This window comes from Vipera ursinii, assembly GCF_947247035.1.
Source record: "Vipera ursinii genome assembly, chromosome: 7".
NCBI lineage: Eukaryota > Metazoa > Chordata > Lepidosauria > Squamata > Viperidae > Vipera > Vipera ursinii.
Window position 1 is genome coordinate 63,777,398 of NC_139521.1, and position 20,872 is coordinate 63,798,269.

The 20,872-nt window shown below is 39.6% G+C and overlaps 1 protein-coding gene across 3 annotated transcripts in view; it reads right to left on the bottom strand.

Moving 5' to 3' along the window:
- Window positions 1-20,872, bottom strand: part of CCSER1 (coiled-coil serine rich protein 1) — a 770,064-nt gene that overhangs the window by 290,310 nt on the left and 458,882 nt on the right. Inside the window, exon 10 of one of the 3 annotated variants that reach the window (XM_083367022.1) lies at window positions 13,283-13,566. The exons of the other annotated variants lie outside the window; for them this stretch is intronic. Coding sequence (XP_083223148.1) covers window positions 13,492-13,566 — 75 coding nt within the window. The 3' untranslated portion in view covers window positions 13,283-13,491. Of the gene's footprint in view, window positions 1-13,282; window positions 13,567-20,872 lie in introns of those variants that run through there. 3 annotated transcript variants of the gene reach the window in all.

Consider the following 20,872-nt stretch of genomic DNA (forward strand, 5'->3'; position numbering starts at 1 on the left):
GTACCATGGAGGAATATAAGTTATAACTTTTCTTGCAATAACAATTGACTTGCTGGCTTTCAATGTATCAGAATGGCATTCTTTTATTCCTAGGTCTAAAAAGTTCTTTAAAAAGGTCAGCATGATTGTTCAGATGCTGGATGCAGAATACAGAGAAAGTTATCAGAGTTTTAGAATTATATTGTTCTGAGTAACCTCAAAGCCTGTCTATAGAAAAAAAAAATATTTCAGCTGAGAGAAGGGAAAGTTGTGATATACTGTATTCTGCTACTTTCCAAACTTACCTAATAACTATTTGAATAATCGTCATCAAGTGTTAAATTTATGGAGAAGGCCCTGCTATTCTCTTGGATATTTCATGCTTCCAAGGTCAGTCATAACTGATTGAAGACATGTCTGTGAATGAGCAGAGATTATTACCATGGTGAACACTGAAAGACTGGTGAGTAGACTGGAGAAGAAGAGAATGGGAGAGCTCTGAATGTTTCCCATAAACTCCCATAAGAGGTCTGAAGGTCAGTTCCTTGCAAGGAAACCATAAAAAACAGTCTCTAATGGGTTTGAGTGACAGGAGTGAAGGAAAGCAACTTGTTTGTTCTCAGCAGCAGTGGAGCCTTTAATAAGGACAATAATCTAACCAAACTCACTTTCTAATCACATTCTGAAATGTTCATCTTAACCACTTTAGAAATGTTAGACCTCTTCAAAATGATGAGCTGCCAAGTCTTCCCTTTGCTCAATGGATCTATAGCATGAATGAGTAATTAGCAGCCTCATAGTTTAATGCAAAGTCCTGCAAGGCTTGCCGTGATCTCAACGGTTTCTTTGTGGAAAGGAAAATACCCATGTTCATCAGAAAATTCTAAAAATTCCAGTTTTGCGCGGTAGCACCCGGTCATTGGATTGCTGATCTCCGCACCCCCATGGCTAATTTTGCCCCACCAGGGGACCCTAAATGGGTCTAAGTCGCCCTGAAGAGGCGGCAAAGAAAAGAAAGATGCCCCAGCAATTCTGGAATGATGGCAGTCATTCCATTCGATTCAGGGAAAGCCTTCTAACCTGACAGGAGAAAGGCTGATCACACTTCACTGACCAGTCTAAGGTACTTGCAGCCAAAGTCCAAAGGAAAATACCCATGTTCATTAGAAAATTCTAAAACTTCTTATTCAAGGTTCATGAGCTGGAAAGGTATGAAACAATGAGTGTCTACCTTAATGCCATATACTGTAGTTTTTAAAGGGTGTGTCATCGCAGACAGAAAGTTCCCACTCCTATAAATCAAATAAATAAGTCTCAAATAAAATGACTGATCTATGTCCATGTGTTTACCAGTCCCTAGTTCTTTACTTAATGGCTTTACGTAAGCTAGAAAGAGCCATATGACACACACAGCAAGTATAGATTAGTAACATTTATTAAATTTTATATTAAATTTTAAATCTTACTTTGATATCATTTAATATTTTATGTTACTCTCTCTCAAGCCATCCAAATACACTATATTTAAGTGTGTGTTTTTTCTTCAAAACAATGCATTATAAAAAATTTTTTTTTTATAATCTATCAGCTTATTGTTCCATCTTCCTGTTAAGATCATTAATGTTGATGTTCCATTTTGTACTTAACATGCAGGAACTTAGGTTACTAAAGAATGAATAAATGAATTATAAAACTGACTAAATTAAAATGTACATACGCTACACAGTTGACATGCAGAAGAGAGTAAAAACAGATCAAAATGAACCTTGTGGTAACTTTCCCATTATATATTACTTATGTTATGTAAGCTGCAGACAGTATGATATATGCTGATAGAATTCTTCTAAGTTCTGTTATGCGTGTCTGTACATTAATGGATATTGAAAGTATTAAATATATTAGTTCTGATGTGGAACTTATCATACCCTGAGACCAGAGTACCCTGTATAGCTCAGGAAGAATGGAAGTAACAGCAGATGTTCTTCTGAGTAATATTTAAAGATCAATGGGGGGAAAAAACACCAAGGTCTGTCATAGGATCCCATATTTTAGTTTTAGGTTTTATTTCAGAAATGTTGGATGAATAAAAGGAACTTCATAGCTAGAAGATAATAATCAATTCACAGTAATTCCTTACTCTTGTAAATCTATAGATGTTTTATTTTAAATTTAATGAAAGAAACACATAGCCTTTTTATCCACAGGATTTCTAAGTAGATCCAAAGCAAAAAATATATATCTAAAGGCATTCTGTTAAAAACCACTAGCCTATGCAGCTTTCTCAATTCTAGTCACACAAAGTAATTATAAGGAGGCAAGTATGTAATTCACTTTATTAATAGTTAAGGTATCTTGTATTCAGAATACAAGATACCATAACTATTATCAAACCACTGGTGCCCACTACAAGTTCATCTATTGGGGGCGGGCGGGACCGGTCAATATCAGTTCTTCTTGAACAATCATTTTCTTGCTGAAAGTTTGTTTTGGTCCATTTCAATATCAGTTTTTCCTTTTTAAAGAATGAAAAAATCTTGTATACCTACATGGATATAATTTGAAATATTTGTGTACATTTTTAAAAATGAAGAAATTGTTCCATTAAGGTTCTGAAAATGTACCATATTATTGCAATGTAAGTTTTGATCATGTGAATATGAATAGATAGATAGATAGATAGATAGATAGATAGATAGATAGATAGATAGAGACGCAGTGGCTCAGTGGGTTAGGACACTGAGCTTTTCGATCAGATGGTCGGCAGTTTGGCGGGTCAAATCCCGAGTGCCGCATAACAGAGTGAACATCTGTTACTCGTCCCAGCTTCTGCCAACCTAGCAGTTCAAAAGCACATAAAAATGCAAGTAGAAAAATAGGGACCACTACGGTGGGAAGGTAACAACGTTCACGACCACGGAGACGTCCTCTGGCTCTTCAGCTTTGAAACGGAGATGAGCACCGGCCCCTAGAGTTGGAAACGACTAGCACGCATGTGCGGGGGAACCTTTACCTTTAAATATATATATGTTTCAAATAGATTTGCCCCATGTTTGGGGTATATATATATATATATATATATATATATATATATATATATATATATATATATATATATATATATATATATATATACATATACACATACACATACACATATACATATACATATACATATACATCATATACATATACATATACATATACATATACATATACATATACATATACATATACATATACATATACATATACATATACATATACATATACATATACATATACATATATATATATATATATATATATATATATATATATATATATATATATGGATCCTTGGTTTTTCGGGTTTTTCCCCACGTAGAACTAAAGGTGTGGGCGCAACGTTTCGACGGAGTCTCATCCGTCATCATCAGGCTTTAGCTTCCTTCTTCTGGGAGAAGCATGTGGCTGTTTGTTCCTCTTTTTTAAACTGCCAGAGGGGGTGTGTTCTGTGGAGGTGTGCTCTGATTGGGTAGGGGACCAAGTGTGTTCTGATTGGGTGGGAGTGTGTTTTGAATGGTGGGTGTGTTCTGATTGGGTGGGGGGGTGTTCTGAGTGGATGGGCTGGTCTCAGCTGCCAGCTCCAGAACTGAGCTGGTGAGTTGTGCTGCTTTTGTTCGGCTTCGTGTTTGTGGTGGTGCCATGTTTTTATAGTGGGTGTCAGTTTGCTTATTGTGTGGTTTGGAGGGGTTTAAAGTGGCTGATGTTGCAGCTGTAGTTAGGTTTCTGTTTTGTGGTTGTGTGTCTTTATCGTTGTGGGTTCGGATTTGCTTTTTGAATGGTTGTGTGGTGGTGATGTCATGTGATGTTATCATGAGTTTGGGTCTGGTATCATTCTTGGTGGTTGGGCCTCGTCTGTCAATCAAGGCGGGTTTCCAAATGGCTGGTAGACGAGAGGTATCATCTCGTGTATTCATGCTGTGGGGGCGTTTTTCTATCTCAATGGCTTCTCTGATTATTCTGTTGTTAAAATGTTCAATTTTGGCGATAGTTTTGGTTTTTTTAAAATCAATTTCATGTCCCGTGGCTTCAAAGTGTTGGACCAGGGATGAAGTTTGTTCTCCCTTTCTGAGTGAGTTTTTGTGCTCTTCAATGCGTGCACTTATTCTTCTGTTGGTCTGTCCGATGTATGTGGTGGGGCAGGTGGTGCATGGGATTTCGTATACTCCTTGGTTTTCTAACCCAATTATGTCCTTGGGGTTTCTTAGGATGGTGAATATTTTTCTGTCTGTGTAGAATGCTGTTTTGATGTTGTGTTTTTGGAGGACTTTGCTGATTCTGTCTGTGGTCCCTTTTAAGTATGGGAGGAGGGCTTTGCCATTTTCTTGTTCTCTGTCTTGGGTTTTTGTGGGTGTCTCTCTTCGGATTAAGTTGGTAATCGTGTTTCTTTGGAATCCATTGGCTGTTAGTACATTAGTGAGAGTGTGTAGTTCGGTTTTTAGGTGTTGTTCGTCAGCTAGGTGTTTTGTTCTGGAGATGAGTGTCTTGGCTACGGAGTTGATCTGTGCTGGGTGGTGGTGTGAGAGTGCGTTCAGATAGCGGTTTGTGTGTGTTTTTTTATGGTAGATAGTGTGTCCTAGGGAGCCGTTGGATTTCTTGTAGACTAAGACATCAAGGAAGGGAAGTTGATTGTTAGCTTCTGTTTCCATGGTGAATTGTATTTTGGGGTGTAGGCTATTGAGGTGTATGAGGAAGTCATCCAGTTTTTCTTTGCCGTGTGGCCAGATTACGAAGGTGTCATCTACGTATCTGAGCCAGAGTTTGGGTTTGTGGTTGGATTTTTCTAGAGCGAGGGTTTCAAAGTGTTCCATGTAAAGGTTTGCGATGACAGGTGAGAGGGGTGATCCCATGGGTGCTCCTTCCATTTGTTTGTATCTTTGTCCATTGTAGATGAAGTATGTGTTAGATAGGCAGTGGTTGGTCAGATCTAGGATGTGTTTTGGGGGGTTGTATTTATTTTGGATAGCTGTCAAGGCTTCTTTGATTGGCACTTGGGTGAAGAGGGATACAACATCGAAGCTCACAAGTAGGTCACAGGGCTGTAAGTTTAGTTTACTTATGATCTCTATGAATTGGAATGAGTTTTGTACGTGCGAGGTGATGGAATTTGCATAAGGCTGTAGTTGTTTGGCAAGAAATTTGGCTAGATTTTGTAGAGGTGAGCCTATGGAGCTGACTATGGGTCTGAGTGGGGTTCCTTCTTTGTGTATCTTGGGCAGACCATAGAGCTTAGGACACACTATCTACCATAAAAAAAAACACACACAAACCGCTATCTGAACGCACTCTCACACCACCACCCAGCACAGATCAACTCCGTAGCCAAGACACTCATCTCCAGAACAAAACACCTAGCTGACGAACAACACCTAATAACCGAACTACACACTCTCACTAATGTACTAACAGCCAATGGATTCCAAAGAAACACGATTACCAACTTAATCCGAAGAGAGACACCCACAAAAACCCAAGACAGAGAACAAGAAAATGGCAAAGCCCTCCTCCCATACTTAAAAGGGACCACAGACAGAATCAGCAAGGTCCTCCAAAAACACAACATCAAAACAGCATTCTACACAGACAGAAAAATATCCACCATCCTAAGAAACCCCAAGGACATAATTGGGTTAGAAAACCAAGGAGTATACGAAATCCCATGCACCACCTGCCCCACCACATACATCGGACAGACCAACAGAAGAATAAGTGCACGCATTGAAGAGCACAAAAACTCACTTAGAAAGGGAGAACAAACTTCATCCCTGGTCCAACACTTTGAAGCCACGGGACATGAAATTGATTTTAAAAAAACCAAAACTATCGCCAAAATTGAACATTTTAACAACAGAATAATCAGAGAAGCCATTGAGATAGAAAAACGCCCCCACAGCATGAATACACGAGATGATACCTCTCGTCTACCAGCCATTTGGAAACCCGCCTTGATTGACAGACGAGGCCCAACCACCAAGAATGATACCAGACCCAAACTCATGATAACATCACATGACATCACCACCACACAACCATTCAAAAAGCAAATCCGAACCCACAACGATAAAGACACACAACCACAAAACAGAAACCTAACTACAGCTGCAACATCAGCCACTTTAAACCCCTCCAAACCACACAATAAGCAAACTGACACCCACTATAAAAACATGGCACCACCACAAACACGAAGCCGAACAAAAGCAGCACAACTCACCAGCTCAGTTCTGGAGCTGGCAGCTGAGACCAGCCCATCCACTCAGAACACCCCCCCCACCCAATCAGAACACACCCACCATTCAAAACACACTCCCACCCAATCAGAACACACTTGGTCCCCTACCCAATCAGAGCACACCTCCACAGAACACACCCCCTCTGGCAGTTTAAAAAAGAGGAACTAACAGCCACATGCTTCTCCCAGAAGAAGGAAGCTAAAGCCTGATGATGACGGATGAGACTCCGTCGAAACGTTGCGCCCACACCTTTAGTTCTACGCGGGGAAAAACCCGAAAAACCAAGGATCCACATACAGGCACCCGCGAAAACCTCAGAAAACACACACACACACACACACACACACACACACACACACACACACACACACACACACACATATATATATATATATATATATATATATATATATATATATATATATATATATATATATATATATATATATAATTATTATTATTATTTTAATCCCATTTATATCCCGCCCTTCTCCGAAGACTCAGGGCAGCTTACAATCTAAGCACAAATCAAATGTGCTAAGCAATATATATATATATTATGTTTTTAAACTAAAATCAATATTCATTTAAGAAATAAACATAAACATCATTTATTTCTATGAGTTACAGGTTTTAGATAATACATGTAATACTCTAAAATGATATTAAACAAAGGAGAAAAAAAACCTGCTCAGGGCATTAGATATATGAAATACAAATGAAAATTGTAAATGCAGCCACACTTTTCACTTGGATTGAGCTTTGGTCCCAATAAAGGTCACTAAATGAGGACTACCTGTATTTCCAGAGGGTAGGAAACCTAACAAAATATCAGTTTCTTTTACTTCTATTTCAGACATTTTTAAAAATGGTACTTATTCCAGTGAAGGTAGGACTATGAATATCATCGCATAGAAATGTTCCACATTAAGTCAGAGCCTTAAATAAATCCCCTATTAATAATCTCTATTCATTTTGTTTAATTTCTCCTGGGAAAATATATTCAGTAATATTTATTAAAGGTGGAGCTTGCTATTAATAATGGATGTTATATACCACTATTTTACATCCTATACAGTGCTCCAGAACAAGCTGATAGTTTGGGGAGACAGAAAAAGAGCAGGAACATAACAAATGATGGAAAGTATTCAAATAACTTGTAAAAGCCAATGAGAAATTGTGTCTATTGCCTTTCTATCTTTCAGCACCTCTTAGTGAAATTTTGTTCAGTTCTCCACTACACACATCTAGAAGCAATGATCCAACATCTCAATTCAATTGGTAATCAACCAATAACCAAGAAAGTTATCTTACTACTTTTATCTACTATCTTGCCTTTCCAGCAGTACATGGTGCTCAAGGAGCTGCCAATAATTATAGTAAAATAATGAACATATTTTTAAAATACAATTAAGGCATCATTTAAATTTTTGGATCAAAACAAACAGCACCCATCAACTCAGCAGGAAACCAGCTTTCAGCATAAAAGGATTTGCCTGCTGCCAGTATTTATTTATTTGCTTTCGTTATCTCCACTATATAACAGTAAAACATTTAAGTTTTCTCAAAGACTTTAAAGCACTTCAAACAGATTTTTTACACTGAAATAGGAAGTGGAAAAGGTAAGATAAACAAACATAAAATATAGAAAGTGGCAGATCAACACCACAATCTAATCAAACTGAGCTGTTAAGTACACCCTGTTGAGTTTGGTGGACCTCTCTCTGAGATGAGAGTGCTTAAAAGATCTACTATAATCTTGGAGGAAGCTCTGTGCTTTTTATTGCAAATGCCTGGAAGCAACGAGAAATATTTCATAAGGATTTTTGCAGTGCAAAACATAAACCATTTTCTTCTGGCCACATTGATAATGTGAACAGCAATCATGCCTTCAGTAACATAAAATTTCAGGGACGGATATTGTCATTAGGAACTCAGCAAGTATGGATATGTAAGAGAGGTATATATACTTTCTATCTATCTACACTTCTACAGCATTTTTAAAGGAACTGTGGAAGAGGCTGAGGTTAGTTTTGTCCTACCCACATTTTCCAAACTTAGTAAAAATCCTTGGAGGTGGTTGCCTATTTATACAAAATTAAAATAGGAAAGCACCGTCACAAATATCCTCCTTGCACCCAGTTATATCTTGGCTGCTTGCCGTGTTTAAAATAAACATATTAGTGATTTTCAATGCTTGACTAAGCAAGGTTGGGAGAATTAATACTTGGGTAGGAGCTACCAGGGAATTCCAGGGTTTTTGGCTAGACTCAGAAGTTAAAAAGAATCTTAGAAGATTGAATGAACTGGAAAATGATGTGTTTCCATATTATTGTCCATGTTCTCTTCATGCAGTTTTCATTTGCTAGGTACAGTTGCTGTTGTACAAAAGAGGAGAAGATGCTCAACTCTATCCTTGAAGCACAGGTGTACTGCTATGTGAGCTGATAGCTGACCTTTCTGCTAATCGGGCCTGTGGTGGAGAGAAGCAAGCAGGAGATGCCTGGCTAGAGACAGATAGTCTGAGTCTTTCACAGAAGTCTAGTATCTGGAAAAGGTCTGGAAAAGAAGACACCACAGAAAAGTGGCTCTCTTAATGAAGGAGATGCAACTCACCGCACTCAATATCAAGACCACCGCCACGAGGGACCTAATTGACACAGGGAGTCAAATCTCCATCATCAGAGAATTTTTGGGGGGAAAGTTTGTCCCAAAAAAGAAGAAACTGTTTCAAAGCAAAATCCCCATTGCTGAACAGGAACTGTGGATGGAGGGCCTGAAAATCATGTTCACTCTGGGGGTGGTCCAGGCTCTGGGGGTGGTCAACTCAAACAGATCTCAATGGTCAAGGCTCTTTCAGATAATATGGTGCTGACTGGAATGTTAGCAGTCTCTCTGAGCATTGAGCCTCCCCTCCTCCCACCAAATTCGGGCACCATATCGGTGACAATTAGGCAGCAAATGAGAAACAGCTGCACCCACTACAGATAGAGAGAGATGAATTTCCCTGCTCCCTGGATGAATTGCTAGACAGACATAGGAACTTTGCAAAATCTTTACAAGCCTTCTGGAAGGCAGTGCCCCCTAGTGGCATAATCTGCAAAGATATATCTTTGGGGGCGGGCAGAAGGAGGAATTCTAGTGAGATTCAGAAGGAATCAGCTACTGGAAGAGGAGGAAGAACTGCAGCTGTGCAGGCTGCATTTGGGGGTAGCCCAGAGTCTAAGTAAATAATGTTACCAGCATTGTACAAGGATGCCTTATTTCTGATGAAAGATTACGGAAGGGTCGCCTAAGCGTGTTACACTAAATTTGGTTATAGAATTGCCATGACCAAAGTTCAGGCATAGAGGATAAGACTACTCCTTTCATTTGACCATCTAAGCCACAGGTCTGCAACCCGCGGCTCCGGAGCCACATGCGGCTCTTTCAGCCGTCTCCTGCGGCTCCCAGTCCTCTGCCATGTGCAGTCCAAAAAAAAAAAAAGTGGGACTAAAAAAGTTCAACCAATCAATTCAAATATGCAGGGTAGGTGCATATCTCGCCTTGGCTCCACTCTTCAGTCAAACCCTGTCCTGCGCATGCACGCATGTACATGCACACATTTTTTGCGTCTCCCAGTTTTTCCTTTTGTGAGGGAACCAGTTCCGAGCGACTCTTTCACTGTTTCAGGTTGCTGACCCCTGGTCTAAGCAATTCCATAGGTATACCAGAATTTTGGGGATTATCATTTAATATTCAGTGTATGTAAATATTAAGTATGTATGTGTTTTAAACAAAACAGAGTTGTAAAAATGGTATATTGTCTAATTTTCTGTTTGCAGCACTGTTGACACCAATGAAGGATTGTTTTGTTGATTTTTTTTTGGTAGTCCTTCCATCTTGTTCCTATTTTTGTAATCAATAAAAAAGAATGAGGTTCATTTCCCAGGATCCAATCTCGGGACTATAGGTTTGGTCTTCAGAGTTTTCAGACTCATGCTGGAGCCTATCCTCTCTGCTAGAAAGAAATTTCCTGAGGGTGGGCTCAGAAGACTAAATTTCTGGTCCTGGGTTGGATCCTGCAACCTCATCCTGGGGACATTTATATTTGCCTTCATTTGTGGAACTTTATTTTTCCTGTAAGCATCTGTCTCCATATAGATAGAATTATACGTGAGGCAACACAGAAACACACAGACCCCAAAATCAAGTCTTGAAGGGGCCACAGCAATATTTTACATGTCAAATTGTCTGCTTCTAATTTTCTAAAACAATAGGAGGGATATAAACTTCTAGAAAAATTGTCAGACTAAGAACATGAATTATGACTTACTAATTCGTGCTTTCATAGAGGTTTAGTGAGAGGTTAAAGAACACGAATATATTAAACACATTGTCACGTTGTTATCTCAAGATGAAACATTTAGATTTGGGGTTCAGAGTGAAAATATGCCTCTTAAGCTACTTTGGGAATTTGTACAATATTCTGCTCATGTTTTCCATCATAATGATAACCAAGATGTTAACATTTTAAAAGTGGATGACTCATGCAATAGCTTAACAGACTTCTGTCAACATATTTCTATGTAAAAAAAAATGGGGGGGGGAATAATCTGGCTATGATTCTGGCACTGTTGCAATCCTTTACATTCGGCATATTTATATACAAAGTTTGCCAGGAAAGGACTTGCAAGCAAGATTTGCTCTGTCGCTTCTCAACTGATTGTCTCACAACTACTCTGAAGGTCGTAGCCTGCACTTTGAAAACATGGCCTTACATGCATTCTATTTCTTGTCAGCAATTAGTGCTATTAGAATTGTATTAGGGAAAACAAAACAAAAAAAGGAAAAGAAAGTAATAGAGTCCTTCTGAATGGGCTGTTAAACTTCATACCATAGAATCATTTTTTCCAATATTATTTTTGGGCAACTGGACGGCGTGGCACCATTTTGTGGATAATTTTGATCTACAGACTCTCAAATATAATTGTTCTAAAATTATGAGGATAAAAAAAATCCTCTTTGTATTATCATCTATCATAAGGTAAAGGTAAAGTTTTCCCCGCACATGCGTGCTAGTTGTTTCCAACTCTAGGGGCTGGTGTTCATCTCCGTTTCAAAGCCGAAGAGCCAGCGCTTGTCCGAGGACGTCTCCGTGGTCATGTGGCCGGCATGACTAGACGCCAAAGGCGCACGGAGCGCTGTTACCTTCCCACCGTAGTGGTCCCTATTTTTCTACTTGCATTTTTACGTGCTTTCGAACTGCTAGGTTGGCAGAAGCTGGGATGAGTAACAGGCGCTCACTCTGTTACGCGGCACTTGGGATTCGACCCGCCAAACTGCCAACTTTCTGATCGACAAGCTCAGCATCCTAACCCACTGAGCCACCGCGTCCCTTCTCATCTATCATAGATTACTGTAATTAGAAAATAATGTTTATATGTTAACATAGAATGTATTTAATTCATTTAATTCAGAATGCGTCTCTTTTTTAAAAAACATTCTAAAGGTTTCTTCCCTGTTCTTCACCTTGCAATTTATGCCTTCTATTTTTCCTTGCATATGTTTTTAATAGTTTAATAGTTCTTGAAATATCTACTAGATTGCATATTAAAGATGGTTTTAAAAGAGTACCTAGACTTAGATCCCAGTTGAGACTGTGATTAAGGTAGAGAGTGGTGGCATAGAGGTGAAGATGCTTGCCTTCCATCTGGAAGGATAAAAGTTCAGTCCTAGGCTGTGACAGATGTTTCTCTATCCGGGCGCAAACACAAAAGATCTACTGTAAGCATCAGTAAGGGCATCCAACCAGTCACCCAGAGTCCATCCCAATAAAAGGGATTAGGTCATAAAAAGAAAATAAAAATCACTTATGCAATTTAATTTACCTGAACTATGGTTAGTGTAATGGTTAAGGCATCAGAATAGAAACCAGGAGGTCATGAATTCTAGTCCCACCTTAGGCACGAAGCAAGTTGCTGACCTTGGGCCAGTCATACTCTTTCAGCCCTAGGAAGAAGGCAATGGTAAATGACTTCTGAAAACCCTTGCCAAGAAAAATGCAGGGACTTGTCCTGGCAGTCTCTGAGAGTCAGACAAAATTGAACAACAACAACAACAGCTTTGAGTGTCATTCAATATCAGGGTTACCAATGTGTTACCTACACATTTCGAGATGTGTAGTGAGGTCACAAAAATGGTCACAAAGTAGAATTGCTTCAACAGCATGGCTTTGGCCCTGGATAGAAAGGATTAAAGGAAGAAATCATCTGACTCTGTAGGAGATGATCAGGCAGAGCCCAAAGGAGGGGTCAAATGTGTCATCAGTCTCAAGTCCCCTCATACCTTCAAGTCCTTTCACACCCATCCAGCCCACCTTTAATTCCACTGATTCTAATCTACCATCACTTTGCTTTGACTGTTACTAGTTCAGATTTTTCTGGAGAGCTTTAGCATGCAATAAATAATAATAAACAAGCTTTAGCATGTTCATTTGAACTGCCTGGACAACTGATTTCCTGCACTTTGCGGATCCAGTTTTGATCAAGCCTCTGTATTTCTATATTTTTGTACGCAAAACAATAAACAAAAGCCAAAATTGACAATTGGCCACCATATTGTAGTAACTTGCTGGGCAGGAAGAAGAACTGCAGACCACTTCTTTCCAGGTTATTAAAGGTTATCACGGATAAATCTTTTATATAAGATTAACATTGAATTATGTTTTATTTCACTGTATGGTTATTCTGAAATACGAAGGATCCAGAGTGTTAGTTCTTGTGCAAGCCGTTGTGTTACCCTTAGCTGTCCCTGCTCGATCTAACATTCAGTCTTGAAATAATGTATCTAGCATCAGTTCTTTCACGTCACAATTTTTCTTCCATCACATTGCTGTCCAAAGCAGGCAATATCGTCCCACTTTATAGAAGCCAGGGCAATAAAACTATATCTATCTGGTATTCTTGCCCGAAAGGTTAAATAAAGTGTACAAAAGTAATAGAAATACAACTGTATTTTATTTCAATTCTGCAAAGTTTGGCCATCAATGATCAATTATTGCTTAATGCAGTTGAGAGAATAGTGTAGAGTATTTTGTGATTGTTGTTAAATAAGCATTTTTCCCCCTGCCCTTCCTGAGATGTCATTAAATAGGTCAAACAGATGAGGCCAATACATATTCTTTTTTTACACAGGCAAATAAGAGAGGATTAAATTAATGGTCTATGTAGCTTGTATCCAAGCATATTTTATTCAATTAAAATGTTGGTACCAATGTGATGCTGATAGGTTTGTAAACTGAACCGTCAGTACATGAAGAATTCCACAGGGCCTTAAAAAGAAGAAGAGAATGTCAAATGAACTCTCAAATATTAAGGTCCATGTATCATTGACAACAGACATAAAAGAACAATTGTGTGACCAATCCTTTGTAGTTGTAAGAAAGTTAACTTAAAAATATTTTATTTTATTTTTAGAAATTGTAACAATAAATACTTAAATAATAATTAAAATATGTAGGATTGTGCTACAATAATTGAAATGGCATCTAAAACACTATAAGTATGCCAGAAAAAGATCTCTCATATTGAAAGACAGAAAGAGCAAAGGGATGATCAAGTATAGAGTGGAGAAGTGAATTAATTAATGCTTAATTAACAAAGAATATGCTCGGAGTTCAATCATCATCATCATCACCATCACCACCATTGCCAACACTACCTTTTTTAAAAAACCCAGCACTAACAAGAATATTAAAACTTTAGATTGGCTTACTATCAATCAAGCTTTTTTTCAAAAAGCTACAAAAAACAAAAAAAACAAAAAAACCTAAGTTATTTAAAAAGGGACTGGAATTGTCTCAAACAGGCAGGGCAGTATAAAATGCTAAAATATCTCTCTTGATGTCAAATTTAGTCCAGATGCACTGGGAACTGCTAATTACCCTGAATTACCTTGGATAAGGAAATGTGTTTTGGATTATTATAAACGCACAGTATGTTTTAATAGAAATTAAATAATATTTTAAGATGGCTATTAATTATTTACAAGAATTTTGAAATGAAGTGTCAGAAAGCCATATATTAATAAATCAATACATTTTAAGCATGTTTTTAAGATATCAAGATAAGGCTACGATCATAAAATATTTTTAAAGCTGGACATCTTAGAAAATGCTTAGAAATAACTTGGGTGTCAACTTCACTATGATGGAAATATAACATTGTAGAAGAAATATATTATATGGATGCCACATTATTACTGGGTTAATATTCATTATTAGTATTATATCCATATTGCTAAAATGGTTTGGGGAAGAGAGGCATTGAAAGGTGAGTTGCCTGTGTATTTTTTGATTCCTGGTGGAAAAGTTCATTCTGTGTACTCAGCAACATCTGAAGGAATAGTATGATTTAAAAAAAACAGTTTTGAAATAGGAACTGTACCAAAAATTTGGAATCTATAAATATATGAGAAAAATGAATTTACGAAGCTTATGCATCACAAAAGAGGTCACACTTTTGTACAGTAATAGAAAGAGATCTACACTCTTGTACTCAGGACATAATGTGTACTCACTCTCTTATTGTCTGTTTCTCTGCTTAATGGGAGAAAAAGATGGTGATTCTTATTCCAAGTGGTCAAAGTTTAAAACTTAGCATTAAACAAATCAGATGCTCTCACTCCCTTTATTTTTTTTTACCTGTGTGCATTATATATTTGTGTATCTCTCTCTCACACACACACGCACCACATCCCCAACTCCCTCTCTCTTTCTTTTGGGAATACACCAGAGACATTTAGATAGTTACTCTGAGAAACAAGTAGCAGAATCAGAGTACATTTTGTTCACTGACCAGCAGATGAGAAGGACAATATCTTTCAGCCAGTTCTAGGAAACCACTAGGGAATGCTGTCTATCAGTTCTTCTAGCCTTTAAAATTTGCTGTGAAAATGTGCTTCAGGGAAGAAGAAGAAAAAAAAGAGCTGAACTGTATATTATGTAGAACAGCTCATTAGCTTTAAGAGATTTATGTTGCAGAGTCTACAGGAATATATTGCCTGCTTGCTGCCATGTTTACCAGCAGATAAGATGACTGGAATTGCAGACAAAATAAATGAAGAGGCACCTATTGTCTAGGCTATGGAATTCCGATTTCAAGGCTCCAAGGAACAGGGTTCTCTATCGGTTTGGAAACATATTGTGGCTTTTATGAATATTAAGCCAAATGAGATCATCAGGCTATCTTGAGAAACCGTCATAGGCAGTTCTTGTCTATGAATCTTTTCACAAGTCTTGTATTTATAGAAGGGCTGTTTTTGCTTGTGAATTATGTTCGAAAAAAAGAAAAAAGAGGAAAAGAGAAAGAATTCAAGCATGTTTTTCCTCCATATTGTTTAAAACTGTAAATCTTAAGTCAACGTACATCTGTAGAATTACAGGAGCCATTTTTCAAATGCCATGTTGTTGACTCCTGCTAATAGGAGCTATTTTGGAATGCTTAGTAAAAATTACCAGACAGAAAGCACAGCAGTGGCAATTGTGCTAATGCATGTGTTAATTAGAGCTCGACTGCAAAAAGACACTTTGACAATTTTAGAATTTCATTTATAGGTTTTAAAACTCAGATGTTCCCAATGTGTGCACATATGGATGCGGAAAGCACGGAACAGCTATCTTTTAATTGTCAGAGAATTTGGCCAAGACACAGAAGCAAACCAATATTCTTTGCTTGCTCTTATTTTTTCTATTAGATTTATTTGCATTTTTCCTTGAGGAGCTAGAAAGAATGTACACAGTTTTTTTTCTCCCATTTTCTCCCCCCTCCCAAAAAACCCCCTAACCTGGAGGGTAGATTGGGCTGAAGCAATAGTGAGTAGCCCAAATTCACCCACCAAAAATACAAGCAACAGTTGTAAGCGGTTTTATCAGAAACTATTTACTACGATTTACTGATTTTGTCCCTCAACTCTTATGGTTCATAATGGACAAAGTCAAACTGAGTATGCATCTGAACTCATCTAAAAAAAAACAATAATTCCTGCAACATATAACAATTGAGAGCAAATACTTGGCTGTTCTTCAACAGATAAGAGCAAAATACTCCATCATGTAGTGAAGTGTGAAATTCACAGCTGAAGAAGTTGGAAAACAAACGGATATGAAAAAAGCGTTACAGATTTCCCCCATCTGTTCCTCCATGAAAGCCTCAAAGTAAGTTCTACTCTATGAGTTCATGCATTTTCATCATCCAATGCAGTGAAACTCAATCGTTTCCCTCTTCTCCATGTTTTAATAAATCAAGTGACTGAAAGAAATAAAACCTTGATCTCTCTATTGAAGCAATCTCCGGAAAAAAAAAGAGAGCAAGGACAAGAAAGTTAAACTAACACTTCTAATTGAAGAAACCAGCTTTGCTTTTCATGTTTACAAATAGCTACTGAATAAACCCAGAAATTTGCCTGATGATTAGATTTGTCTTTAAAGCATTTTTGCTGTGGTATTAAAACTTGGACAAACAATGCTCTCTCTTCATCTGCACCCCATCATTTTTCTCTCAGAGTTAATTTGTTAAAATAGTTTCTTTATTTGAATAACTACCACTATTAGATCTTGCAGCCTAGGTTATTTATTTATTTATTTATTTTAGTCTGGAGTGCAAATTGGCATTGCTGGGAAATACTGAAATTACCAACATTTGCAGCCACTTGGGTAAAATAAAGAACTAATGATACAGATTTTAGGAAAATGATCAAACTTTTACCTACAATATTGTGCATTATAGTGAATATTTCAATATGTCTTTCAGTCTTGGAACATAAATATAATTAAAAAGCCAACTTGTTTTTAAATTTTAAATGTACACATCTAGCTTATTTAGAGGTTTCCTTTCTCTGATTTCTAATGTACCCTTGACGCCATCTCTTTCTTGTAGGAAGTGAAATGGAATATAATCGTCGGGGGGGGGGGAAGTGTGTTGATAAGAAATCAAAATGATGTCCGAGTACAGGGTGAACAAAAGCTCAGCAAAATCAATTTTGCGAATCCATTCTATAAAGGAAGAATTTGTGCAAAGATTTCTGAAAATAACAAAACTCTGCAACTTTTCATTTTAGTATATGAAGCTTTAAAGCACATGTCAGAGAACATTTCAGGACCCTATGATTTTAACCATCCATTGTTTTCAACTAGACAATAAAACTCTGTGGACCAACATATCCTATATAAGCTGCTTAACAGGTAACCTTTTCCAAATGAATCAAAACTAGTTCTCAGCCACAACATCTCTTAAAGTACCTGTGGTAGCCTTTAAAAAAAAAGAAATTGTACCAATTTTGAATAACAGAAATGCATAGTAATAATAATAACCATTTGGGGATTTGAAACTTCTGTATCAATTCAGTTAATCAGACAACTTAACATACAGCTGAAAAATCCCTACAAAGCTGGAGAATCCATTTATATCACATTTCATAATTGTATAGGTAGAACAACGTGCTATTACTGGGGATTCTGCCATCTCTCCGAGGGGGGGGAGAGAGGATGGTTACTAAAGCGATTTTCAAACAACAGGGGATGTTTTAACGGGGGAAGGGAGGGGGACAGACAGATATGGTTTGTGTCTTCATTTACAACTGAAAAAAGGGAAGCAATAACCATAAAACCAAGGAGAGTTCCCTTTCCCATGGAAGAACCTGACACCTAGCAACTGACGACAGCCTGACCAAATGGATGAGGGGAGGGGCTGGAATGGGAATGGTTTATATAGGATTGAAATGTAACTTTTCTCAGATTCCGTCTTGTATTCCCACAATCAATTCCTTCCTAGTAAACATTTTCCTTTTGGACTAAACTTGCATCCAAGAGTTCTTATTTCCTAAGATGTGGATTGAGGTGGGTCCTGACAGTAGACGGAATCTGCTTTAAGAGTCAACCTGGAAGGGAAAACCTTACCGGGGGACTTTGCAACAAATACAAATGTCTGGCGACGAAGCAAGAGAGGAGGGAAGCCCCATGGAGGGGGAGTCTTCCCCCCAAATGGAATCCCAGAGACAATGGGAAACTGAAGCAGCATATTCCCCCGGGGAAGAAGCGGTGGAGCAGTACGACCGAAAACCCCGGTGGTCGATGGGCGTTGGAAGGAAAAGTGAGTGGGAAAAGGCTTCGGGAGAAAAGACCCTGAGGCGTAGTAACCACCAACCGGAATGGAGGCAAGAGATGGAGAGTTCCCTGCACGCCAGCGAGGAGGAGCGGATCCTGGAAAAGGCCATTGATCTGATGAAAGCAACCCTGAGTTCACTGAGGGAGGAGAGAGCTGAAAATCGCAACCGAGGCAGCGCCTGGGGACGCAACTGGAAAGGTAACGGAGGGGATCCAACACCTGAAACCCCGGGGCCATCCAATGGAACAGGAATTGCTACCTCAGCAGTACCCCCCCACCCCCCCAGAACCACAGATGGGGACCAGGATGAGGAGCGATACCGGCCACGGCGCAGACAACGCTCCAGCCAAAGACTCCCGCCCCTGGAAGTCAAATTCAAGGGGGAGCCATCACGACTGGGATTTTTCCTAACCCAAGTCCTCAGCTACATGGAAGAGTATGGACGGGACATCCCCAGTGACAAAACACGCATCCGAATTGTGCAATCTGCCCTGGACGGGATGGCTGCAGACTGGGTGGTGAACTTGCATGACTCCAACGCCCCAGAACTCAACGACTTCAACCGATTCATGTCATCTTTGAGGCGACGGTTCGAGGATCCTTTGGCTGACCGTAAAGCCCGGGAGAGAATCAAAACGGTGAGGCAGGGCAGGCGAGCAGTGGCTGATTATACCCAAGAATTCCGAGCCATTGCCAGCAAGCTGAACTGGCCAGAAGACATCCTCCTTAGCCATTTCAAAGACGGTCTGAACTACGACCTGTATGATGCTTGCCTGCCTCGAGGAGACCCACCCCACCTCGACGACTGGTACATCCTGGCGGAGGAAGTGGAAATAGACCTACTGAAGAGACACCGCAGAGGAAAACCATGGGGCCGCCTGCCACCCGAACAAACACGCGAGGGGGAAAAACCACCAGCCACAGCCAAAAAATCAACAAGTTGTTTCAACTGCGGGAGAGAGGGCCACCGTGCTGCAGAATGTCGTTCAAAAGCCCCCCCCCCGAAAACCAGAGGCATCATCCTCCAAGAAGCCGGGGAAGCCCCAAGGCAACACAAAAGAATCTTCCATGAAGGGGACAGAGGCTGTAGAGTCCACAATTCCTGCCAGGAACTGGGACTGGACTCCGGCCTGCACCGCAGGGACGGTGGACAACTCGGAAGACAGCTCAGAGGGAGAACCATTGGTAAGTGGACCCCTTCCACCCATGCTTAAGACAGTGACTATATTAGCTTCCCCTATGCCTGAAGCAGCCAAAATAAAAGCTCTGATAGACTCTGGGTGCATCCGCTGCCTTATCAGCCCAACGCTGGTGGAGAGATTGAGCATCCCAGTGAGGAGGCTAAAACATCCAATCTCTTTTAGTCAATTAGATGGGACAATAGCAGGGGGAGGACCAGCCACCCTAGCCACTTTACCAATCCACCTATCACTGGGGCCCCATGAGGAGGACATAACGTTTATAGTGGCCCCAGGCATGGAATGCCCAATGATCCTAGGACTGGAATGGCTGAAGAAATGGAACCCCGGGATAAACTGGAGGACAGCAGAACTCAACTTCCCAAAGGGGGGGCAGAAGAACGTAGACTCCAAAAGCACCCCCCCAACCCAGAGGGAGGAGACAGCAGCAGTGGGGAAAGAGAAGGGATTACCAGAGATACCAGAGGAATACAGGGACCTGGCTGAGGTTTTCAGTGAGGAAAGAGCAGATGAGCTTCCCCCCCACCGCCCCACAGACTGCACCATAGAATTCAAACCTGGGGCAAAACTCCCAAAACCCAGGATGTATGCCATGAGCCCAAGGGAAATGGCAGAAATGGAGAGATTCATAAAGAAAAACTTAGAAAGAGGATTTATTGAGCCTGCCAAACCCAAAGTGGCCGCCCCGGTTCTGTTCAGGGAGAAGAAGGATGGATCCTTTCGTTTGGTTGTGGACTATAGAAATTTGAACACAATTAGTGAATGTAATCTGTACCCCCTTCCCCTAATGAAGGATATGTTATCCCACCTATCGAAAGGAAAGATTTTTACCAAACTAGACCTGAGGGAAGCATACTACCGAATTAGGATTAAGGAAGGAGACGAATGGAAGACTGCATTCAACTGCCCAATGGGGTGCTATCAATTCAAAGTATTGCCATTCGGACTGCAAGGGGCCCCCGCAGTCTTTATGCAATTAATTAATGACGTGCTGAGAGAGCACCTATATAAGGGGGTCCTGGTTTACCTCGATGACATCCTTATCTTCACAGAAACTAAAGAGGAACATATCAAACTAGTCAGAGCAGTCCTGAAGAAGTTGCGAGCTGCCCACTTATATGCTAAATTATCGAAGTGTGAATTCCATCAGGAAAAAATCGACTACCTGGGATATCGCATATCTCCAGAGGGCATCGAAATGGACCCTGAGAAGGTCAGAGCAGTACTAGAGTGGGCACCCCCCCGCACACGGAAGCAATTGCAAAGTTTCCTGGGG